This window comes from Schistocerca americana, chromosome 6 (genome assembly GCF_021461395.2).
Source record: "Schistocerca americana isolate TAMUIC-IGC-003095 chromosome 6, iqSchAmer2.1, whole genome shotgun sequence".
Taxonomy (NCBI): Eukaryota; Metazoa; Arthropoda; class Insecta; order Orthoptera; family Acrididae; genus Schistocerca; species Schistocerca americana.
The window spans coordinates 381,350,983-381,368,413 of record NC_060124.1 but is presented as its reverse complement, the minus strand read 5'-3'; the positions used below and the strand labels follow the sequence as shown (position 1 = coordinate 381,368,413).

The 17,431-nt window shown below is 43.1% G+C and overlaps 1 protein-coding gene across 1 annotated transcript in view; it reads left to right on the top strand.

Moving 5' to 3' along the window:
• LOC124619276 (ATP-binding cassette sub-family G member 1-like) overlaps positions 1 to 17,431 on the top strand; it is a 373,642-nt gene that overhangs the window by 303,374 nt on the left and 52,837 nt on the right. The window contains exon 6 of the mRNA XM_047145545.1: positions 6,584 to 6,698. Coding sequence (XP_047001501.1) covers positions 6,584 to 6,698 — 115 coding nt within the window. The remainder of the gene's footprint in view (positions 1 to 6,583; positions 6,699 to 17,431) is intronic.

Sequence of the window (17,431 nt, the reverse complement as noted above, 5' to 3'; positions counted from 1 at the left end):
GTCCCACCATCTGGCTAAAGAGGAGCAGTCCTCTCGTAACTCAGTACTACCTAGGACTAGAGCAACTGAATGGCATTCTCCACTAGGGTTTTGACTACCTCTCATCATGTCCTGCAACTGGAAATGTCTTGCCCACTATTCTTCTCCCACAGTGGTATTCCACCATCCCTACACAATATCCTTATCCATGCCTACACAACCCCTGCTCCCAAACCCTTGCCTCACGGCTCGTATTCCTGTAATAGACCTGGATGCAAGACCTGTCCCATACATCCTCCCACAACCACCATCCCTCCAGTCTTGTCATAAACATCTCCAGTCCCACCAAAGGCAGGTCTACCAATGAAATCAGTCATGTAATCTACAAGCTAAGCTGCATCCATTGTGCTGCTGTATATGTGGGAATGACAACCAACAAGCAGTCTGTCCGCATGAATAGTCGCTGAAAAACAACTGGACCACCCTGTTGATGAGCACACTGCCCAACATGATGTTCTTCATTTCAATGTCTTCCTTCGCAGCCTGTGCCATATGGATCCTTTCCACCAACACCAGCTTTTCTGAACTGTGCAGGTGGGAACTCTCCCTGCACTATATCCTAGGTTCCCGTAATCCTCCTGGCCTCAGCCTTCGTTAGTCATTTCCTCATCCATCTTGCCCTTTCACTGTTCCCATTCCATCACTACACAGCCCTCTATTCCATGAATGCACCCAGTGTTTTACTTCTCTCCTTTTCCACTATCCCCCCCCCAGCCTTACACCTAACCTTCCTACAGCACCTATCTGCCATACCCTCTCTCTATCTCGTCCCTGCATGCTCCCCAGAAGCACTTTAATGTCCCCCACACCTACCCTGCTACCCAGCATCCTCCTTACCCCCTCCCAGTTGCCTCTCCCATCACGACGCTGATGCAGGAGCTCACAGTCTGGCTTGATTGAGCGTGTGTGTGTGTGTGTGTGTGTGTGTGTGTGTGTGTGTGTGTGTGTGTGTGTGCCAAGTTTTATCAGGATCATTTATTTACCCCTAAGAATGTTTCCTTGTGAGAACACACCCCATAACTTTATTGTGTGCAACACATGACAAGGTAAACACTTTTTCGTAGTTTGGAAAAGCTAGTACTGGACTTAATGTAAACTCTCCCATCAACTCTTCAAACGTATCTTCACTTTCCTTCATCCACTCAAACTTTACATCCTTTCTCTATAGTCGCATCAGTGCTGTCACCCCATCTACAAATTCTGTCTCATATTTTCTGTAATAATTCGCTAAACACAAGGAGGACTGCAACTCCTTAGTATTACTAGGAAGTGGGAATACCCGAACCGTCTGTAACACCCTTACTCCTTCACTGCTAATTATATGTCCCAAGCATACTACTTCTTGTAAACCAAAATGACAGTTTTCATGCCTAGAGTTAAATGCAGTGCTCATAACCTTCTAAAAACCTATCACAACTGTTGGCTATATTGTGCTACACCCTTCATGAAAACCTATCTTCTAGTTATATCATTCACGGTTGAAGCTTCAGTCCTATCAGCACTCAATCTATCAAGTGCTGAAATGATGCCAGAGCATTATTCAACCCAAACGGCATCCAACAACTTTGATAGTGGTCCCAGGGGACTAATAATGCTGTCTTTAGTAGTATTCAGGGAATTTGTCTATGTGATTGTACCCACTCCTCACATCAAAGCTAGAGAAGTACTTGCAGTGCCTTAAGTTAATAGTCTCAATGATATTTTGTATCAGATGCATATCAGTTACAGATTCACTATTAAGATGGCTGTAGTCACAGCAGAATCTATATCTCTTAGTACCATTTCGTGACTTCTTTGGCATGATCACCATGGCTATCCCCAAGGACTAGGGCTCTCCTCTATGCAATAGTTCTTGATTAATGAATTCTTCCATATCACAATTTGCAGTAAGGTTTATGATCAACCAGTTCCTCAATTCCTGTAGAGATATGGTGTCGTGTTATAGATGTTAATGATAAAGGCCCTCAAGGGAAAAAACATACTCAAACTAAGACAATATTTTTTCCATTTCCAATCTGTCTGTACTTTAAAGACGCTCTACTTCCTTACACAACACAGATTTATCAGTGGTTTGCAAATCATCTACATGCACACTGACTGAGTCCCTATCCACATCAGCTATGACTACCAAATTAGCTACCAACATTTCCTTGGTCAGCTCTGCTCCCATCAGTGCCAAAATTATACACATTAATAGGTATAATGCCGGCAGCAGTGGCCAAGTGGTTCTAGGTGCTTCAGTCTAAAACCACGCGACCGCTACGGTCGCAGGTTCGAATCCTGCCTCGGGCATGGATGTGTGTGATGTCCTTAGGTTAGTTAGGTTTAAGTAGTTATAAGTTCTAGGGGACTGATGACCTCAGATGTTAAGTCTCATAGTGCTCAGAGCCATTTGTACCATTTTGAATAGGTACAACTTTCCCATCCAGGTGCTCTCATATGTGTTTACAAAAAGTCAATTGTCATGCTGTACTGTCAGAAAGTCTAATCCTAAGATCATGCAATAACCTTCACTTATCTGGAGTACAGTTTCTATGCACTGTGTAAAATGCTGCATCCCAAGCTGAAAATTTACTGTTCCTGAGCCCATAGATTCCACATCATTATTTACAACCCCACATAAATTATAGTGTGGAGGGTTCAGTTCCTCCGACCTACAGTGTGTCCAATGAAAACTTTTGATTTCTACTTTTCACTAATCCCACAATACATCTTTTTGCCTCTGCATCTATATTTGTTGCACCAAAATTTAACAGCTGCTTATTTGTTTCTTGCTTCTCTTTATCATTCCTACAATGCATTGGTGGTGCCCAGTCACACCACTTCTACTACACTCAGTTTGGTGACATTAGCTCTGCACATGACCTATCTTCCCACACCTATGACACCAAACGTTTGCAGAAAATATTCTTCTCTTATTCTACATTCCTGTTGCTAGCAATTTCTCCAAAATCTGAGGCTGTTCTGACCACAGAGTATGAATACTTTGGTGTGCTTGGTCTCACCCTTCTCCACACACCAAACAGCATGCTCCTTAAAAGTGCATCCAATGTCCTCTGTTCTGCTTCCTGGCATATGACTGTTTGTCTTGCCATTCTTCCCTAATTCATATGTCATCACTTTCACTTTATGAAATCTGCCAGACTGTTATTGAAAAATCTCACATTGTTTGACTTCTTCTACCTTTATAGCAGGCCTTAATTTAGCTTGTCAAATATCTGCACACATCAAAACCCTCCCTTCACTTTTCCTACCATAAGTAACTTTGTAACCTGCAGCAACTGACTCCATGACCATCCCCCAATGCTGGGTGTTAATTGCAGGTCATCCAAAAAAGACATTACATCATCAGTTACCTTTACAGAGAAAGGTGTGACCAGAGTGGCAGTGGTTGGATCCAGTAAAGAAATAAGTTTTCTGGGTAATTCTAATTCTTCATCCTTAACTTCTGATGGATAGTAAGGTACCTGCACAATTGGTTTGGTAACTGTGGGTTATCACAGACCACTAATCTCACTGGAGCACCTGTATGCTGTTGTCACCACAGCACCCCTACCCCAGTGCACGAGATGGGATTTAGAGCCCAGGAGGGCAATGTCCATTTCTTCACAGGTGTTCCCAATTGGCAGGCTCCACATTATGAAAAGCTCCCTGTTGACCTGCACAGAGAAAGAAGGCCAGAAGTAGCACTCGTGTTGATGGGACTACCATGGGCAGACACCCACAGGATAGATGCCATGGCCAGGGACACGGATGCGGAATGAGCTCTCTCAAGTTTTATCTGGGGACTGTCTTTGATGGAGGTGGTGCTGGCAGATTTTGATGGTCCTGCAGCTGCTGTATCTGTATGTCTGGGTCCAGGTTCTGCTGAACCAGTGGTTGGTTGTAAATGAGAGTAAATTATGATGAAGGAGGCACAACTACATATGATGGCAGCCCCCCCCCCCAAAAAAAAAATTGACTTGGGTACTTTATAAAGACAGTGAAAGACCATGATATCTCTAAGTTGCACTTATGACCTATGTTTGTCAAGGTGTGAATATAAAAGCCAAAGGTTTTGAAGATGGGCCTCGGTAGTGGTACTGGTAATGACAAAGTCATTGAGGTAGTTCATCCAACATTAAATTCAGTGACAAAGCTGTTACAAGTAACAATGAAAAATAGCAGGTTAACACATCAAATACCAAATAGTTCTATTGTTACAGGCTGTATAACATGTTCAGGACAAGGTGATGACATAAGTCATCATCAAGTGGTAGCTGTAAGAAACTGAGTTTCAAAAAACATTGTCCAGTCACCAGCTCTGTTATAAGTTTGTTCAGGTAAGAAATGTAGTATGTATCAACCATAGACTAGGAATTCACTGTCACCTTGAAGGCACTACAAAGGAAGAGTTTTTCCACCACTTTCTTGATAATGATCAGAGGCGTAGAACTTTGACCAGATGAAATGGGTTTCATAACACCCAAAGCTGTCTATCTGTCTAATTCTTCAGTTACTTAAGCACAAAGTGCTTGTGGGATAGATAACATACAGGAAAAAATGAGGTCACACTATGGCTTCAGAGTAATGTGTGCAATGTGATCCATGGCTTATCTAAGCCAGCGAAAACAGGGACAAAACTTCTTTACACAAAACATCCAATTCTTGATATAATACAAGATCCAACACTAAATGATCAGAGTTGATTGTAAAGCCAAACTAGTGGGAAGCGTCCAAACCAAAGTTCCTGTAAAATTGCTGTCCACAACCAAAACTGTGATTGTTCTAACCACTGCTTTGTATGTCATTGTGACAAACTGGCCAAGAAGTGGTATCTGCTGTCTGTTGTCATTGACGACATGAAGCAGCAGACAATGGGGAAATTTTCTGCTGTGGCCATGTTCTTAGGGAACACAGCAGCGAAACCTGCTGCACTGCCGCAACCTCCACTTCCAAGGGCATGCTAGAATGTAACTGTTGCTATCTGAACTGACCAAGGCTATGTTGGCCCATGAATCTGATGGCCAGTGACACAAGAAACTTCAAAATTTTGTGCCATCTTGAGTATTATTTCTAAAGAGGGATTTACGAATTGCAATTCCTGAAGATGAAATTCCTTACTGGAGGCTGCCCGTATAATAGCATCTCACACCGTGGCATCCATAGAAGATTCCTGAGATTCGACAGTAACAAAATGGTATCTGCAACTTAACACCTCCAGTTCCACCACCTAGGTGGGGTAGGATTGGTGAGGTTGCTGTGACATCCATAGAAGATTCCTGAGATTCAACAGTAACAAAATTGTATCTGCAACTTAACACCTCCAGTTCCACCACCTAGGTGGGGTAGGATTGGTGAGGTTGCTTTCTGCACTGATAAAACTGTATGAGTTTGTGGTAAAAAGAATTCAGCAAACATCACATTTTGTCAGATGATAAAGATGCAACATCGTGGAGGGAGGTAACTTCCCTAGCAACTGATACATCTGGAGGGAGATCCACAACAGATAAACAGCTCTAATGGAGTCAGTGCTCATGTCTGTGAAGTGTTGCCAAAGACATTTTCCGTAAGAGTCTGTCTTCAGCTGCAGCACTGTAGGCAGGGAATGGCGGTTGGTAGGTGAGTAAGACATGAGATCTCAATAACAGGCCCATCAACACCTTGCCCAGCAGGGCTGTATGCTCCCACTGCCGCAATTCTAAGCACTGTTAGGATTCCAGTTGCTGTTGCAGTAAACTTTGTAAAATGACCTCCACAGCTGTGCCTGTTGACATTGCCACAATTTGAATGAAAGCATGGTGCACACTGTGCTGCCTTACAATATATTTTTTCACAACCTGTTTTGATAACTGATCATCTTCACAACAGAAAAAAATTGTGACTTTTCCGCTGTGAATATGATCAATGTTCAAAACTGGTTTAGAATAAATATATTATAAACAGTGGAGTGTGCACCATGCATTTCTTTAAGTATATCGATGATGTTGACAATTGGCTGAAAAAAGTTTTTGAATGTTGCATGAATTGCATGAAGAACAAGTCTGTCTTTTCGCCCTCTCTATTGTAACTCACAAAATAGGGAACATAAATAAACAGATAATCAACCTTAATACATACATCACAATTGCAACTAATACAAAGTTTGTGAGCATAGCTACACTGATGCCAAGGAAACAATCCAAGATCTAAGAGTAAAGTATAGTAATCAGTACACAGAAAATTACAAAATTATGGCAGTAGGTAAAGGCTCTGCGCATTGCCCAGGAGGCACAGCTGTCTGCAGCATCTGATGGTGCCACCTCCTGAGTTTTGCTGCCATGTACTGGCACAATTGGTGAGGCAACTAGAGGTTACCAAACACATTGTAGATTATCACTTGAAGTTAGTATTAGTTTTTATGTGCCAGGTGACAGATTTATTACCTGTTGAGCTTACAAAGTATAATCATAGTCACAAATGTACAAATTATGTATTAAGCATAAGAAATTTGTTAAATTTAGAGTAGCTACCCGAAAGGAAACTGAACAATAACCCAGAGTCACTGTATATTTTCCATTTGCAGGTGTACTTAATGACTAGAGGGCGCTGTGCGTATCAAGGGACGGCACTGCAACTTGTTCCATTTTTGGCCTCACTTGAATTTCACTGCCCAACAACTTACAATCCTGCTGACTATGGTAAGTAACACACTCCAATTTTCTGTTAAAATACTACATACTGCACAAGGAACAACCATGTAGCAAGCATTGTGGAGAATTCATTAGCTCAGATCCTCAGTAATAAAATGGAAGGTATTATGCCTGCAGCCAGCATGTTATAACTATGATACTTAATAAACCAAATTTCCATTTAAAGAGGTAAGTGATAAATTTATTGGTTCCAGTAAATTAATAAGCACAGTCCTATAGCACTTGAATTAACATGGGAAATATTTTAGTAAATGTGATTTATTTTGAATTGATAGGAAATGGGTTTCTTGCCCTAAACTTTCTTTAAAGAACAAAGGAGTAAGTAAAATACCCATGTACAATCTACTAAAACAGCAATACATTAACATTTATAGCTTGTAGCAGTGCTGTGTAGCAGTCTGTGATATAGTTTATACTTAGACTAGATTACATGCAGTTCAGTGTGATAAATAAGAAAAATAAATAAGCACATATGTAGTCTTCACAAACTGTAGTACATTAATAGTTAGGTACTTCATTTGCAGCATGCAAAGTTTAAAAAATATTGTCAAAAAAACTCATTTAAATGCTAAAAATGGTCGATGATACCTATTACATCCTGTTGACTTCACAATGTATCAGTCACACATTTTGCTACACTTCACCCTCTAAAGTCTCTTTCACCCCTCCTAGTTTATTTCAGTAACATATTTTACAATATAAAGTGCATTGGCATCATGGGCAATTCTAGAAGTCATCAAAGGGGGGGGGGGGGGGGGGGGGGAGAATGAAATAATGCTTAACAAAAGGAGAGTTTGGGTCCTCCACTGACAAATTGGTAAAATTTAGTGTTGCTTAAAGTAGTTTTTGGTAACTGTTTTGAAATTCAGGCTAAAAAATGTGCTTTAAGAAACAATAAGACACCTGAATGAGATTTTCACTCTGCAGCGGAGTGCGCACTGATGTGAAAGTTCCTGGCAGAATAAAACTGTGTGCCGGACCAAAACTCAAACTCACAAGGTTTGCAGGAGAGCTTCTGTAAAGTTTGGAAGGTAGGAGACAAGGTACTGGCAGAAGTAAAGCTGTGAGGACGGGGTATGAGTCATGCTTGGGTAGCTCAGTTGGTAGAGCACTTGCCCACGAAAGGCAAAGGTCCCGAGTTCGAGTCTCGGTCTGGCACACAGTTTTAATCTGCCAGTAAGACACCTATTTTAAGTTAAATTATTTTTATTGGTTTAGATAGTAAGCTATTTTCCACTCATATTCTTTTGTTAAATGTGTTTGAAATACATTGTAACCTATATTGCTACATAGTTATTATAAAAAATGATTGACTCTGTTGAAGTAATATATTTACTGACTTCTGAAGTCATAAGAATCAAGTGTAATATGATACTCCATGAGTGGGGAAGGGGGGGGGGGGGGCGCAGCTATAGCCCCCATAGCCCCCCCCCCCTTTCCCACTGCCCATGACTGGCATTTCCTGCTGAATAAATTTAATTATGACAAACATTGTACAAGATAATGGCACTCTTCTGTGAAGGAGAATGGCCTTTTCTATGGACCGAATTCATGACTCACATTATAGACTCAGGGTAGACATTGTAATCTATCTGTAAATTATATATATTTTGTTTTGTGTGTTAATTTAAATGTTTCTGCATTGTGTTCTCTGAGGCAGACATGGGGAACCAGTTTGAATAAATCTAAAGAACTGTGATAATGTGTCTTGCAGCCATACCCAACTTGGATAGTGAACCATGGTATTACTCAATTCTTTAGAAAATCTAAATTACAGTCTCACCACAGTTATTTAAAGGAAATAGGAAGCCTGGGATCACTGGTGATGGACAAGCTTGTGATTTATATTAAAAACGAAGAATTTCCTCCAGCTGTATTTAAGGTGTCAATTTTGTTTTGGCAACTAGTTTCAACGTCAAGTGTATGGGCCTGAAAATGACATTGTTACAACATTGAAACTATTTGTCAAAATAAAATTGACACCTTAAATACAGCTGGAGGAATTTCTTCATTTTCAATATAAATTTATACCAGCTGACGTCCCACTGTCCTCCATTTCAACTATGGATGTACGAAGCTTGTGATTGTTTAACAATTTTAATTTGACTCAAAACAGACTTTATTATGAACTTCAATTCAGACATTTGCCCTCTTACTGATGCAACATACAAATCTTCACTTTAACTGAATTACATAAACATGAATAAGAATCATATTTTGCACCCGCAACCAAAATCATAGGTAGGAGGCACGTTCTTGTTTAACCATATCTCAGAAGACTAATAACACTATGCACTTCCAACCCTCTTGGGTAAAATATTCCGGAGGTAAAATAGTCCCCCATTCAGATCTCCGGGCAGGGACTACTTGGGAGGACGTTGATATGAGGAGAAAGAAAACTGGCATTCTACGGATCAGAGCGAGGAATGTCAGATCCCTCAACCGGGCAGGTAGGTTAGAAAATTTAAAAAGGGAAATGGATAGGTTAAAGTTAGCAATGTCTGCTTGTGTCTGTGTATGTGCGGATGGATATGAGTGTGTGTGTGAGTGTATACCTGTCCTTTTTTCCCCCTAAGGTAAGTCTTTCCGCTCCCGGGATTGGAATGACTCCTTACCCTCTCCCTTAAAACCCACATCCTTTCATCTTTCCCTCTCCTTCCCTCTTTCCTGATGAGGCAACAGTTTGTTGCGAAAGCTTGAATTTTGTGTGTATGTTTGTGTTTGTTTGTGTGTCTATCGACGTGCCAGCGCTTTCGTTTGGTAAGTCACATCATCTTTGTTTTTACGTAGACTGATTAGTTGATTATAGAAGGATCAAAATTCAGGTCAGTCATAGTCCATTTTAAGTATTAACTAGAAAAGAAAATATTTAACAGAAGATGGATTTGAAATCAGTATTTCTACAAAAATAATAAAGGGCAAGAATAAACTTACTGTGGTGACAATGAAGGCTGTGTGGGACTTCAAAGGCCATTGCCACAGAAAGAGTAACGAAGTATGTAAGTAAAGTGCATAGGCCTGTAGGAAATAAAATATTGTTGTTGTGAGACAGTCATATAAATGAATGTGAAATGAAAGGACAAGAGGATATCAAATATGAATTATATTCTGAATACAAGTAGGCTGAAAGATTTATTCAGTAAATAGCAGAAAGATTTTGATTAGGCGGACAGGAGCACTCAAAAACTCTGCACTGGAACATGATGACCTATAATTTACTGTCTTGTTCTGGGGTTTTCATCTTAGTCTAACATTTAATCACAAACTAACATTTTGTTCATACTTCAGTCTTCAAGAATAGTGTAACAGTGAAAAGAAACAAGAGGAAGAAAGAGGTGGATGATTTGGGGTACCAGGAAAAAGTAAAACTTCTCTCTCTCTCTCTCTCTCTCTCTCTCTCTCTCTCTCTCTCTCTCTTTCTCTCTCTCTCTCTCTCTCTCTCTCTTTCTTTCTTTTCTCCCTCCCCTCCCCCTGCCTCCATACCACTCCCTCTCTAGGTAAATAACCTGTTATGAAAACTTGGAAATGCTATTCCCATTTATATGCTTTTCTGTTTTCCTTCATAAGTATGGCTGGATGTACTGATTTTGTCTGGAAGATTTCACATGTTCTGTTTAATACCAACTATTTTGCACACACAACAGCAGTTCTTGCCTACATCCTTCTTCCTTGATGTATTTTAGGTTTATATTGTTGCTTGTGAGTATTGCATTGCATACTGCTTGTTAACATTCTTTTTCACAACCACATTTGTATGAACTTGTATGTCTTTATGATTGAGACCAGACATGAAAATGTCCACAAAGAGTTCAACATACATTGATAAATGCAACATATGATAGAGTGGCAAAACATTTGAGTAATGAGTCAATGAACAACAGGTTTCGATTACTCATGCTATTATTTGAAATGATGGTGTCTTGCAAGTCTGTATAGCTGGCAAATCTCAATTATTGTAGTGATAACATGTCAATGCCTTTCAATGTGGCATGAACATTCATGACTCATTAAAACAAGACATTTCTGTGTGTGAAAAATGCCAAGTTTTACCATGTATTCTGCTCCACATTACACTGTAAGTCCTTCTGGATGTTACTGGGTTATCTGGCAAGCAGTTCAAAGGAAGAATGTAGAGTATACCTCCAATAAGCACTGGGACTTAGTTTGGTAGAGCATTATACTGTTCTGAACAGTGCTTGACTTGATTCTTGTTCACTTTTTTCTTTTATTTGTTTAACTTTCTTTACTTGCAGAAAATTTGATAATAGCTTTTATTGCAGTGAGAAGCACCCTCTTTTGTATTTTTCTGTGAGCTATGGCTATTAAGTTTGCATGTTGTATCACAACAATAGATGCCACTGTTTCTTTTAAAAAGAGTTCTGGTGCAAACACAGACAACATTTTTCTGAACTAAAAAATAGGTATGTACACTGATGAGCCAAAATATTATGACCACTGCTCACCAACAGGTTGAATACAACCTGGTGGTGTTGCCAGCAAATTACACAATAACAAAAGGATGTAAGAGGAGTAGAGACACATGAGGATCATTCCAGCAATGATATAGGTCAGCAATGGGAATATCCACAGCAAGTGTAACTCAATACTTGTCTTCCACCAAAACATAAAATCCATAAAAAAACAAAGTTCAGCAGCTAGAAATAAATTTGCAAATACTAGATGATTTAGCTGTAAGCCTTATTGAACACAGGTGCAAAGCAAGCGAAATTTTGTATTCAGCTTTAACCTCGTATGGTGATGCTTGTTTGTCTCCATGAAATGTAGGGAATGGTGTGTGTAGTGGCGTGGCAAGGCAGCCAAGCCACTCGGAGGTAGCCGAAAGGCACGCGTTCAGCCCACACAGATTGGCGTGAGGTCTGGAACAAGGTAAAGTAATTATCCTATAAAGAAAAGAACGTAGTTCTTGGAATACTTAACTTTAATCCACAATTGGAGAACATCGCTCTTGTTTAGACATTATTACAATATAAACTGGTAATGGCGCCTTGCTAGGTCGTAGCAAATGACGTAGCTGAAGGCTATGCTAACTATCGTCTCGGCAAATGAGAGCGTATTTGTCAGTGAACCATTGCTATTAACGTCGGCTGTACAACTGGGGCAAGTGCTAGAACGTATCTCTAGACCTGCCGTGTGGCGGCGCTCGGTCTGCAATCACTGACAGTGGCGACACGCGGGTCCGACGTATACTAACGGACCGTGGCCGATTTAAAGGCTAGCAAGTGTGGTGTCTGGCGGTGAAACCACATTCCTCCCCCCCCAAATCGGTGAACAGTTGTGTTATAAGGCTTCCGCCCGCCGTGGGGAGGACCCCATGTTGACGTATGCGACGAGGTGGGGAGCCTAACAACAGGCGACGCTGTGCCACCCGCACCCGGCCATTCGGTCCGAGGGGAGCTAGGAAACGCCTGAAAACCTAGTCCAGGGTGTACGCCAACATGCAGTGTATGCGCCCGTAAAGAGACAGGAGGGGCCGAAGATTCGACCTCCATCGGGGCGGGGCAGCCGACGGGTGAAGACGACATCTGGTCCGGAGCGGTCAAGAGTTCCATGTCGGAGGACAACTGGTCACGGGAAGCAATCGGCGGCGCGTGACCCAGGGAGGCGCATGGCGGCTGCAGCGAAGCATCCACTGCAGGCGTCGCCGGCGGGAGAACAGGCGGCGGCGGCGGCGGTGGCAGTGGCGGCGGAAGCGGCGGTGGCGCGTCGCCATGGCAAAATGGAAGGCAGCGTCGGTAACACCTGGGGATGAGGCGAGCCAGTAGATGGGTCCCCAGGGTGCTGACCGGACGGCACCGTCGCTGAAAGCAGACGGGGAGCGGCAAAACCTGTGCGACGACAGAGGCGCAGCTGATTGAGATGCCGACGCACCTCACCAGAGGCCCCCAAAACCAGATACATAGCGCGGCCGAGGCAGCGAAGAATGCGCCCTGTGAGCCAACGCTGTGAACGTCGATAGTTGCGATAGTATACAACGTCGCCTGGAGCAAAAGCAGGCGGTTGCCGCTGCACAGGAACCTGTTGCGGCGGATGTAGCAAAGACATCAAGGTTCGATGAGGACGACCGTGGAGCAACTCAGCCGGCGAGCGACCATCTCGGGGCTGAGAGCGATACGAGGACAAAAAGAGCAATAACGCGTCCTCCCAAGAATGCGACTCTTTCAACTTCAACATCTGTGACTTGAAAGTGTGGACCAGTCGTTCAGCGGCACCGTTTGACTGAGGCGAAAACGGCGCGGACGTCAGAATTGAATACCATTGGCCTTGCAGAATGACTGAAATTCTGCGGACATGAATTGTGGGCCATTGTCGGAAACAATAGTCTGTGGAAGACCTTCAATACAAAAGATAGCGGATAACGCTTGGATGGTGGCAGATGACGTCGTGGAAGGCATCTTGACAACAAAAGGAAAATTACTGAATGAATCGACCACAACCAACCATCGAGCATTCCAGAATGGACCAGCAAAATCGATGTGTAAGCGTTGCCAAGGGGAAGTGGCTTTCGGCCATGCAAAGAATTTCTGCGGTGGTGTGGATTGTTGTTCGGCACATGCCATACAAGAAGAGCACATATTCGAAATCGCAGCATCGATTCCGAACCAAGTACAGTGCTGACGAGCAAGTTGTTTCGTGCGCACTATACCCCACTGTCCTTGGTGGAGAAGCCGTAAGACAGAGGACTGTAACGAATGTGGGACCACGACCCGGGACTGATCATTATCAGAACGCAACAGCAAAATACCACGTCGAACAAAAAGTCTCTCCTTGTAAGCAAAAAATCGGCGAACCAACGGATCCTCGATTCGTGACTTTGACAAGGGCCATTGAGTAGCAACAAAACGCAAAACGGTAGCAAGGACAGGGTCAGCATCTGTGGCCATAGCCACACGACGAAAATCAATCGGAAACGATTCGACCACTTAATCGGTTTCCGCATCAATGAACAGGCAAGCAAGTTTGGAATATTCGAATGCTCTATCCTCAGCAACAGGCAAACGGGACAACGCATCGGCGTTTCCGTGCTTAGCAGTGGACCGATACAAGATATCGTAGCAGTACTGCGAGAGGTAAATAGACCAGCAAACGAATTTTGGGGATCGAATGGCGTAAGGCAAGTATTGGAAAGCAACGCCGATTTCAACTGGCGAAAGCCGCGTTCGCATTCCGTCGTCCAGACGAACAGAACACCTTTACGGCGCAAGCGATGAAGCGGAGCTGAAATGGAAGAGGCGTGGCGCACATAGCGATGATAGTAATTAATTTTTCCCAGCACACTCTGTAGCTGCTTCAAATTCTGCGGCGAAGGCAACTCTTGTATGGCACAGAGGTGCTCTGGACTGGGATGTATGCCTCGGGCATTGAGTACATGGCCCAGATAGGGTAAGTCCTGAGCAAAAAACACACATTTGTCCTTCCACAAGCGAAGACCATTTTGACGCAAGACCTGAAATAACGTCCTGAGATTGGCTAAATGTTCTTCTTCCGTCTTTCCGGAGATCACAATATCGTCCAGATAGTTTGCTGCAGTAGGGACCGAGGCACAAACTGTTTGCAGATATTACTGAAACAATGCAGGGGTGGATGCACACCCGAATGGCTGTCTTTTGAATCGGTACAAACCAAGATGCGTGTTAACCACCAAGACGCGCTGGAATTCGTCGTCCACTGGTATTTGCAAGTACGCATCTGCTAGGTCCAACTTCGAAAAATATTTACCCGGGCACAGTTTGTCAAAAAGATCTTCTGGGCGGGGTAAAGGAAAAGTTGCAATCACTAGTTGTGGATTCACCATTGCCTTGAAGTCCACACAAAGTCTCAATTTTCCGGAAGGTTTTGGCAAAATTACTAAGGGTGATGCCCAGAGAGAAGCCTGCACACGTTCAATCACACCTTGTGATTCCAAATCGTGTAAGGTTCTTGCGACCTCATCACGCAATGCGTGGGGAACATTGCGCGCTTGGAAAAATTTCGGTTGCGCATTTACTTTCAGTTCCAAATGTGCTTTATAGTTCTTAGCGCAACCGAGGCCCGGTGCAAAAATGTCTGCAAATTCTTCACATAGACGAGAAACACTGTCTGAAGGCACAGTCTGGTTCACTGATAGGACCTGATTGACTATTGACAAGTTAAACAACTGAAATAAATCCAAACCAAACAAGTTCACTGCAGAAGAAGAACGAAGAACGTAAAATGAGACAAGCTTTGTTTGTCCCTTGTATGTTGCAAGAAGGCTGCACTGTCCTAACACAGGGATATTCTGACCAGAATAGCTAGTTAACTTAACATTTGCGGCATGCATCGGAGGTGTGCCCAGTTGTTTGTACGTGTCTTTATTGATCAGAGAAACTGCAGCTCCGGTATCGACCTGGAATGGGATCACGTTGCCATTAACGTCCAAGTCTACAAAAAGTTTATTGTCCTGCTGACGACAAGAGCGACTGTCTCATGCAACGGGAACCGACACTGGTACAGAATCACTTGCGACTTGACGTGATTTCCTGCGACGTCAACGCACAGTTTTTGTGGGACGAACACAGTCACTGTTAGAGAGAGTGGCACTGGGTGGAGTGGAATGAACTGCATGAATTTCCATGGGCGACGGTTCATGAGCCTGAGCATTCTGGGTTCGATTCCGGCATGAAGCAAAGGGCTTGGAACGGGGGTGAGAGTCCGATCTGAGCTTTTTCTGGCAAACGCTCTGAACATGTCCTTTTTTATGACAGAAAAAGCAAATAGCATGGCGTGACGGGCAATTCTCACGCGAATGTCTAGTAGCACACCGCGGGCATGATTTCACTGCATTTGCGTGCTTGTGTGGCACACTTAGCGGAGAGCTTGGCGGCAGCTGCGCGGACAGTGCGAGGGCTGTTTACCGTTCCGTGCAGCTCGCCCGGCGGGCCGGTTAATGTGACACACGGCCGGCGAAGTTTCAAATGATTCCTGAGCAAAGTCAAGTGTGTCTTACCTATCCAATATGTCTATCACTTGTTGATGGGAGGGATTGACTAGTTTCAGAATCTGTTCTCTTATATGAACATCAGAAACGTTCTGTGCAATTGCATCACGTACCATGGTATCTGAATAAGGGAGTCCACATTCACACTCAAAAGCACAATCCCTAGTAAGGCCTTGCAAAGTTGCAACCCACTCCTGATTAGTTTGACCGGCCGTCCGTTTTGTATGAAAGAACGTATAGCTTTTTGCAACGACATTGACTGATTCTTTGAAATATGCATCTAATGCCGACAAAATTTCGTCGTAGGACAGAGTTGCTACGTCACGTTGGGGAAATAATTTCACTATCACACGGTACGTGTGCACCCCGACACATGCTAACAAAAAGGGCTGCCGCTCGTTACCTTGAATTCTGTAGGCGGCGAGATGGAATCCAAATTGGCGTGACCATTCCGTCCAGCTTTCCAGTGCCGCATCAAAAGGACGAGAAGGTGGTGCAACAGCATGTTGTGGCTGCGGTAGCGGTGGAGCGGCTGCTGCCGCATTGTTTTGCATTGCACGTTGACCCTGGACGAGCTGTCCAAGGGCATCCAATAAGGCCTGCGTCTGCTGATTCTGCAAGCGATAAAATTCGGACAGTACATCTGGAGATTGTGGCGAAGCCATGACACAAGTAAATTAGTGCATCAATTGGGACAAACGCGATTTAGCTCGTCGCAAACTGTAGTGGCGTGGCAAGACAGCCAAGCCACTCGGAGGTAGCCGAAAGGCACGCGTTAAGCTCACACAAATTGGCGTGAGGTCTGGAACAAGGTAAAGTAATTATCCTATAAAGAAAAGAACGTAGTTCTTGGAAGACTTAACTTTAATCCACAATTGGAGAACATCGCTCTTGTTTAGACATTATTACAATATAAACTAGTAATGGCGACTTGCTAGGTCGTAGCAAATGACGTAGCTGAAGGCTATGCTAACTATCGTCTCGGCAAATGAGAGCGTATTTGTCAGTGAACCATTGCTATTAACGTCGGCTGTACAACTGGGGCGAGTGCTAGAACGTCTCTCTAGACCTGCCGTGTGGTGGCGCTCGGTCTGCAATCACTGACAGTGGCGACACGCGGGTCCGACGTATACTAACGGACCGCGGCCGATTTAAAGGCTACCACCTAGCAAGTGTGGTGTCTGGCGGTGACACCACAGTATGCAAAAAGAGATATTTCATTTAAAGCTGCAAATGACCTTATTGTATAAGTGTAAATAAACAATCTGAATTATCAGCAATAGAGGTAAGAGAACATTGCATGTCGAAAAATAATTGTATTCTGGGTGTACCAATCTCCCAGTGATGGCATGAACTTTTTTTTTCCAATACTAAAGTAGTCTTCAGCTAAGATATCTTGTTCAAGAAGAAATATAATCCTATGTGGGGATTTAAATATCAAAAGAATGGAGTCAGAAGGGATCAGATTGGGTCAGACAGGGTCTGACTGACACTCGCCCATCACCAGCTACCAACTCAATGGCACGCTATCCAGAAACAGAATGAGAGGTGGTGCAAGTTACCAGTATACACCAATTAAAAAATACAAAATCGACTGGTATAGCTAAAATCCCAGTTTCTGTCATTAAAGAAGAGATGTGCACCATAAAAGCTTCATTATAAAAAATAATCAATGAATCAGTCATATGCGGCTGTTTTCCCAAATACTTACAACAAGCAAAAATAAAATCCACACTTAAAAATG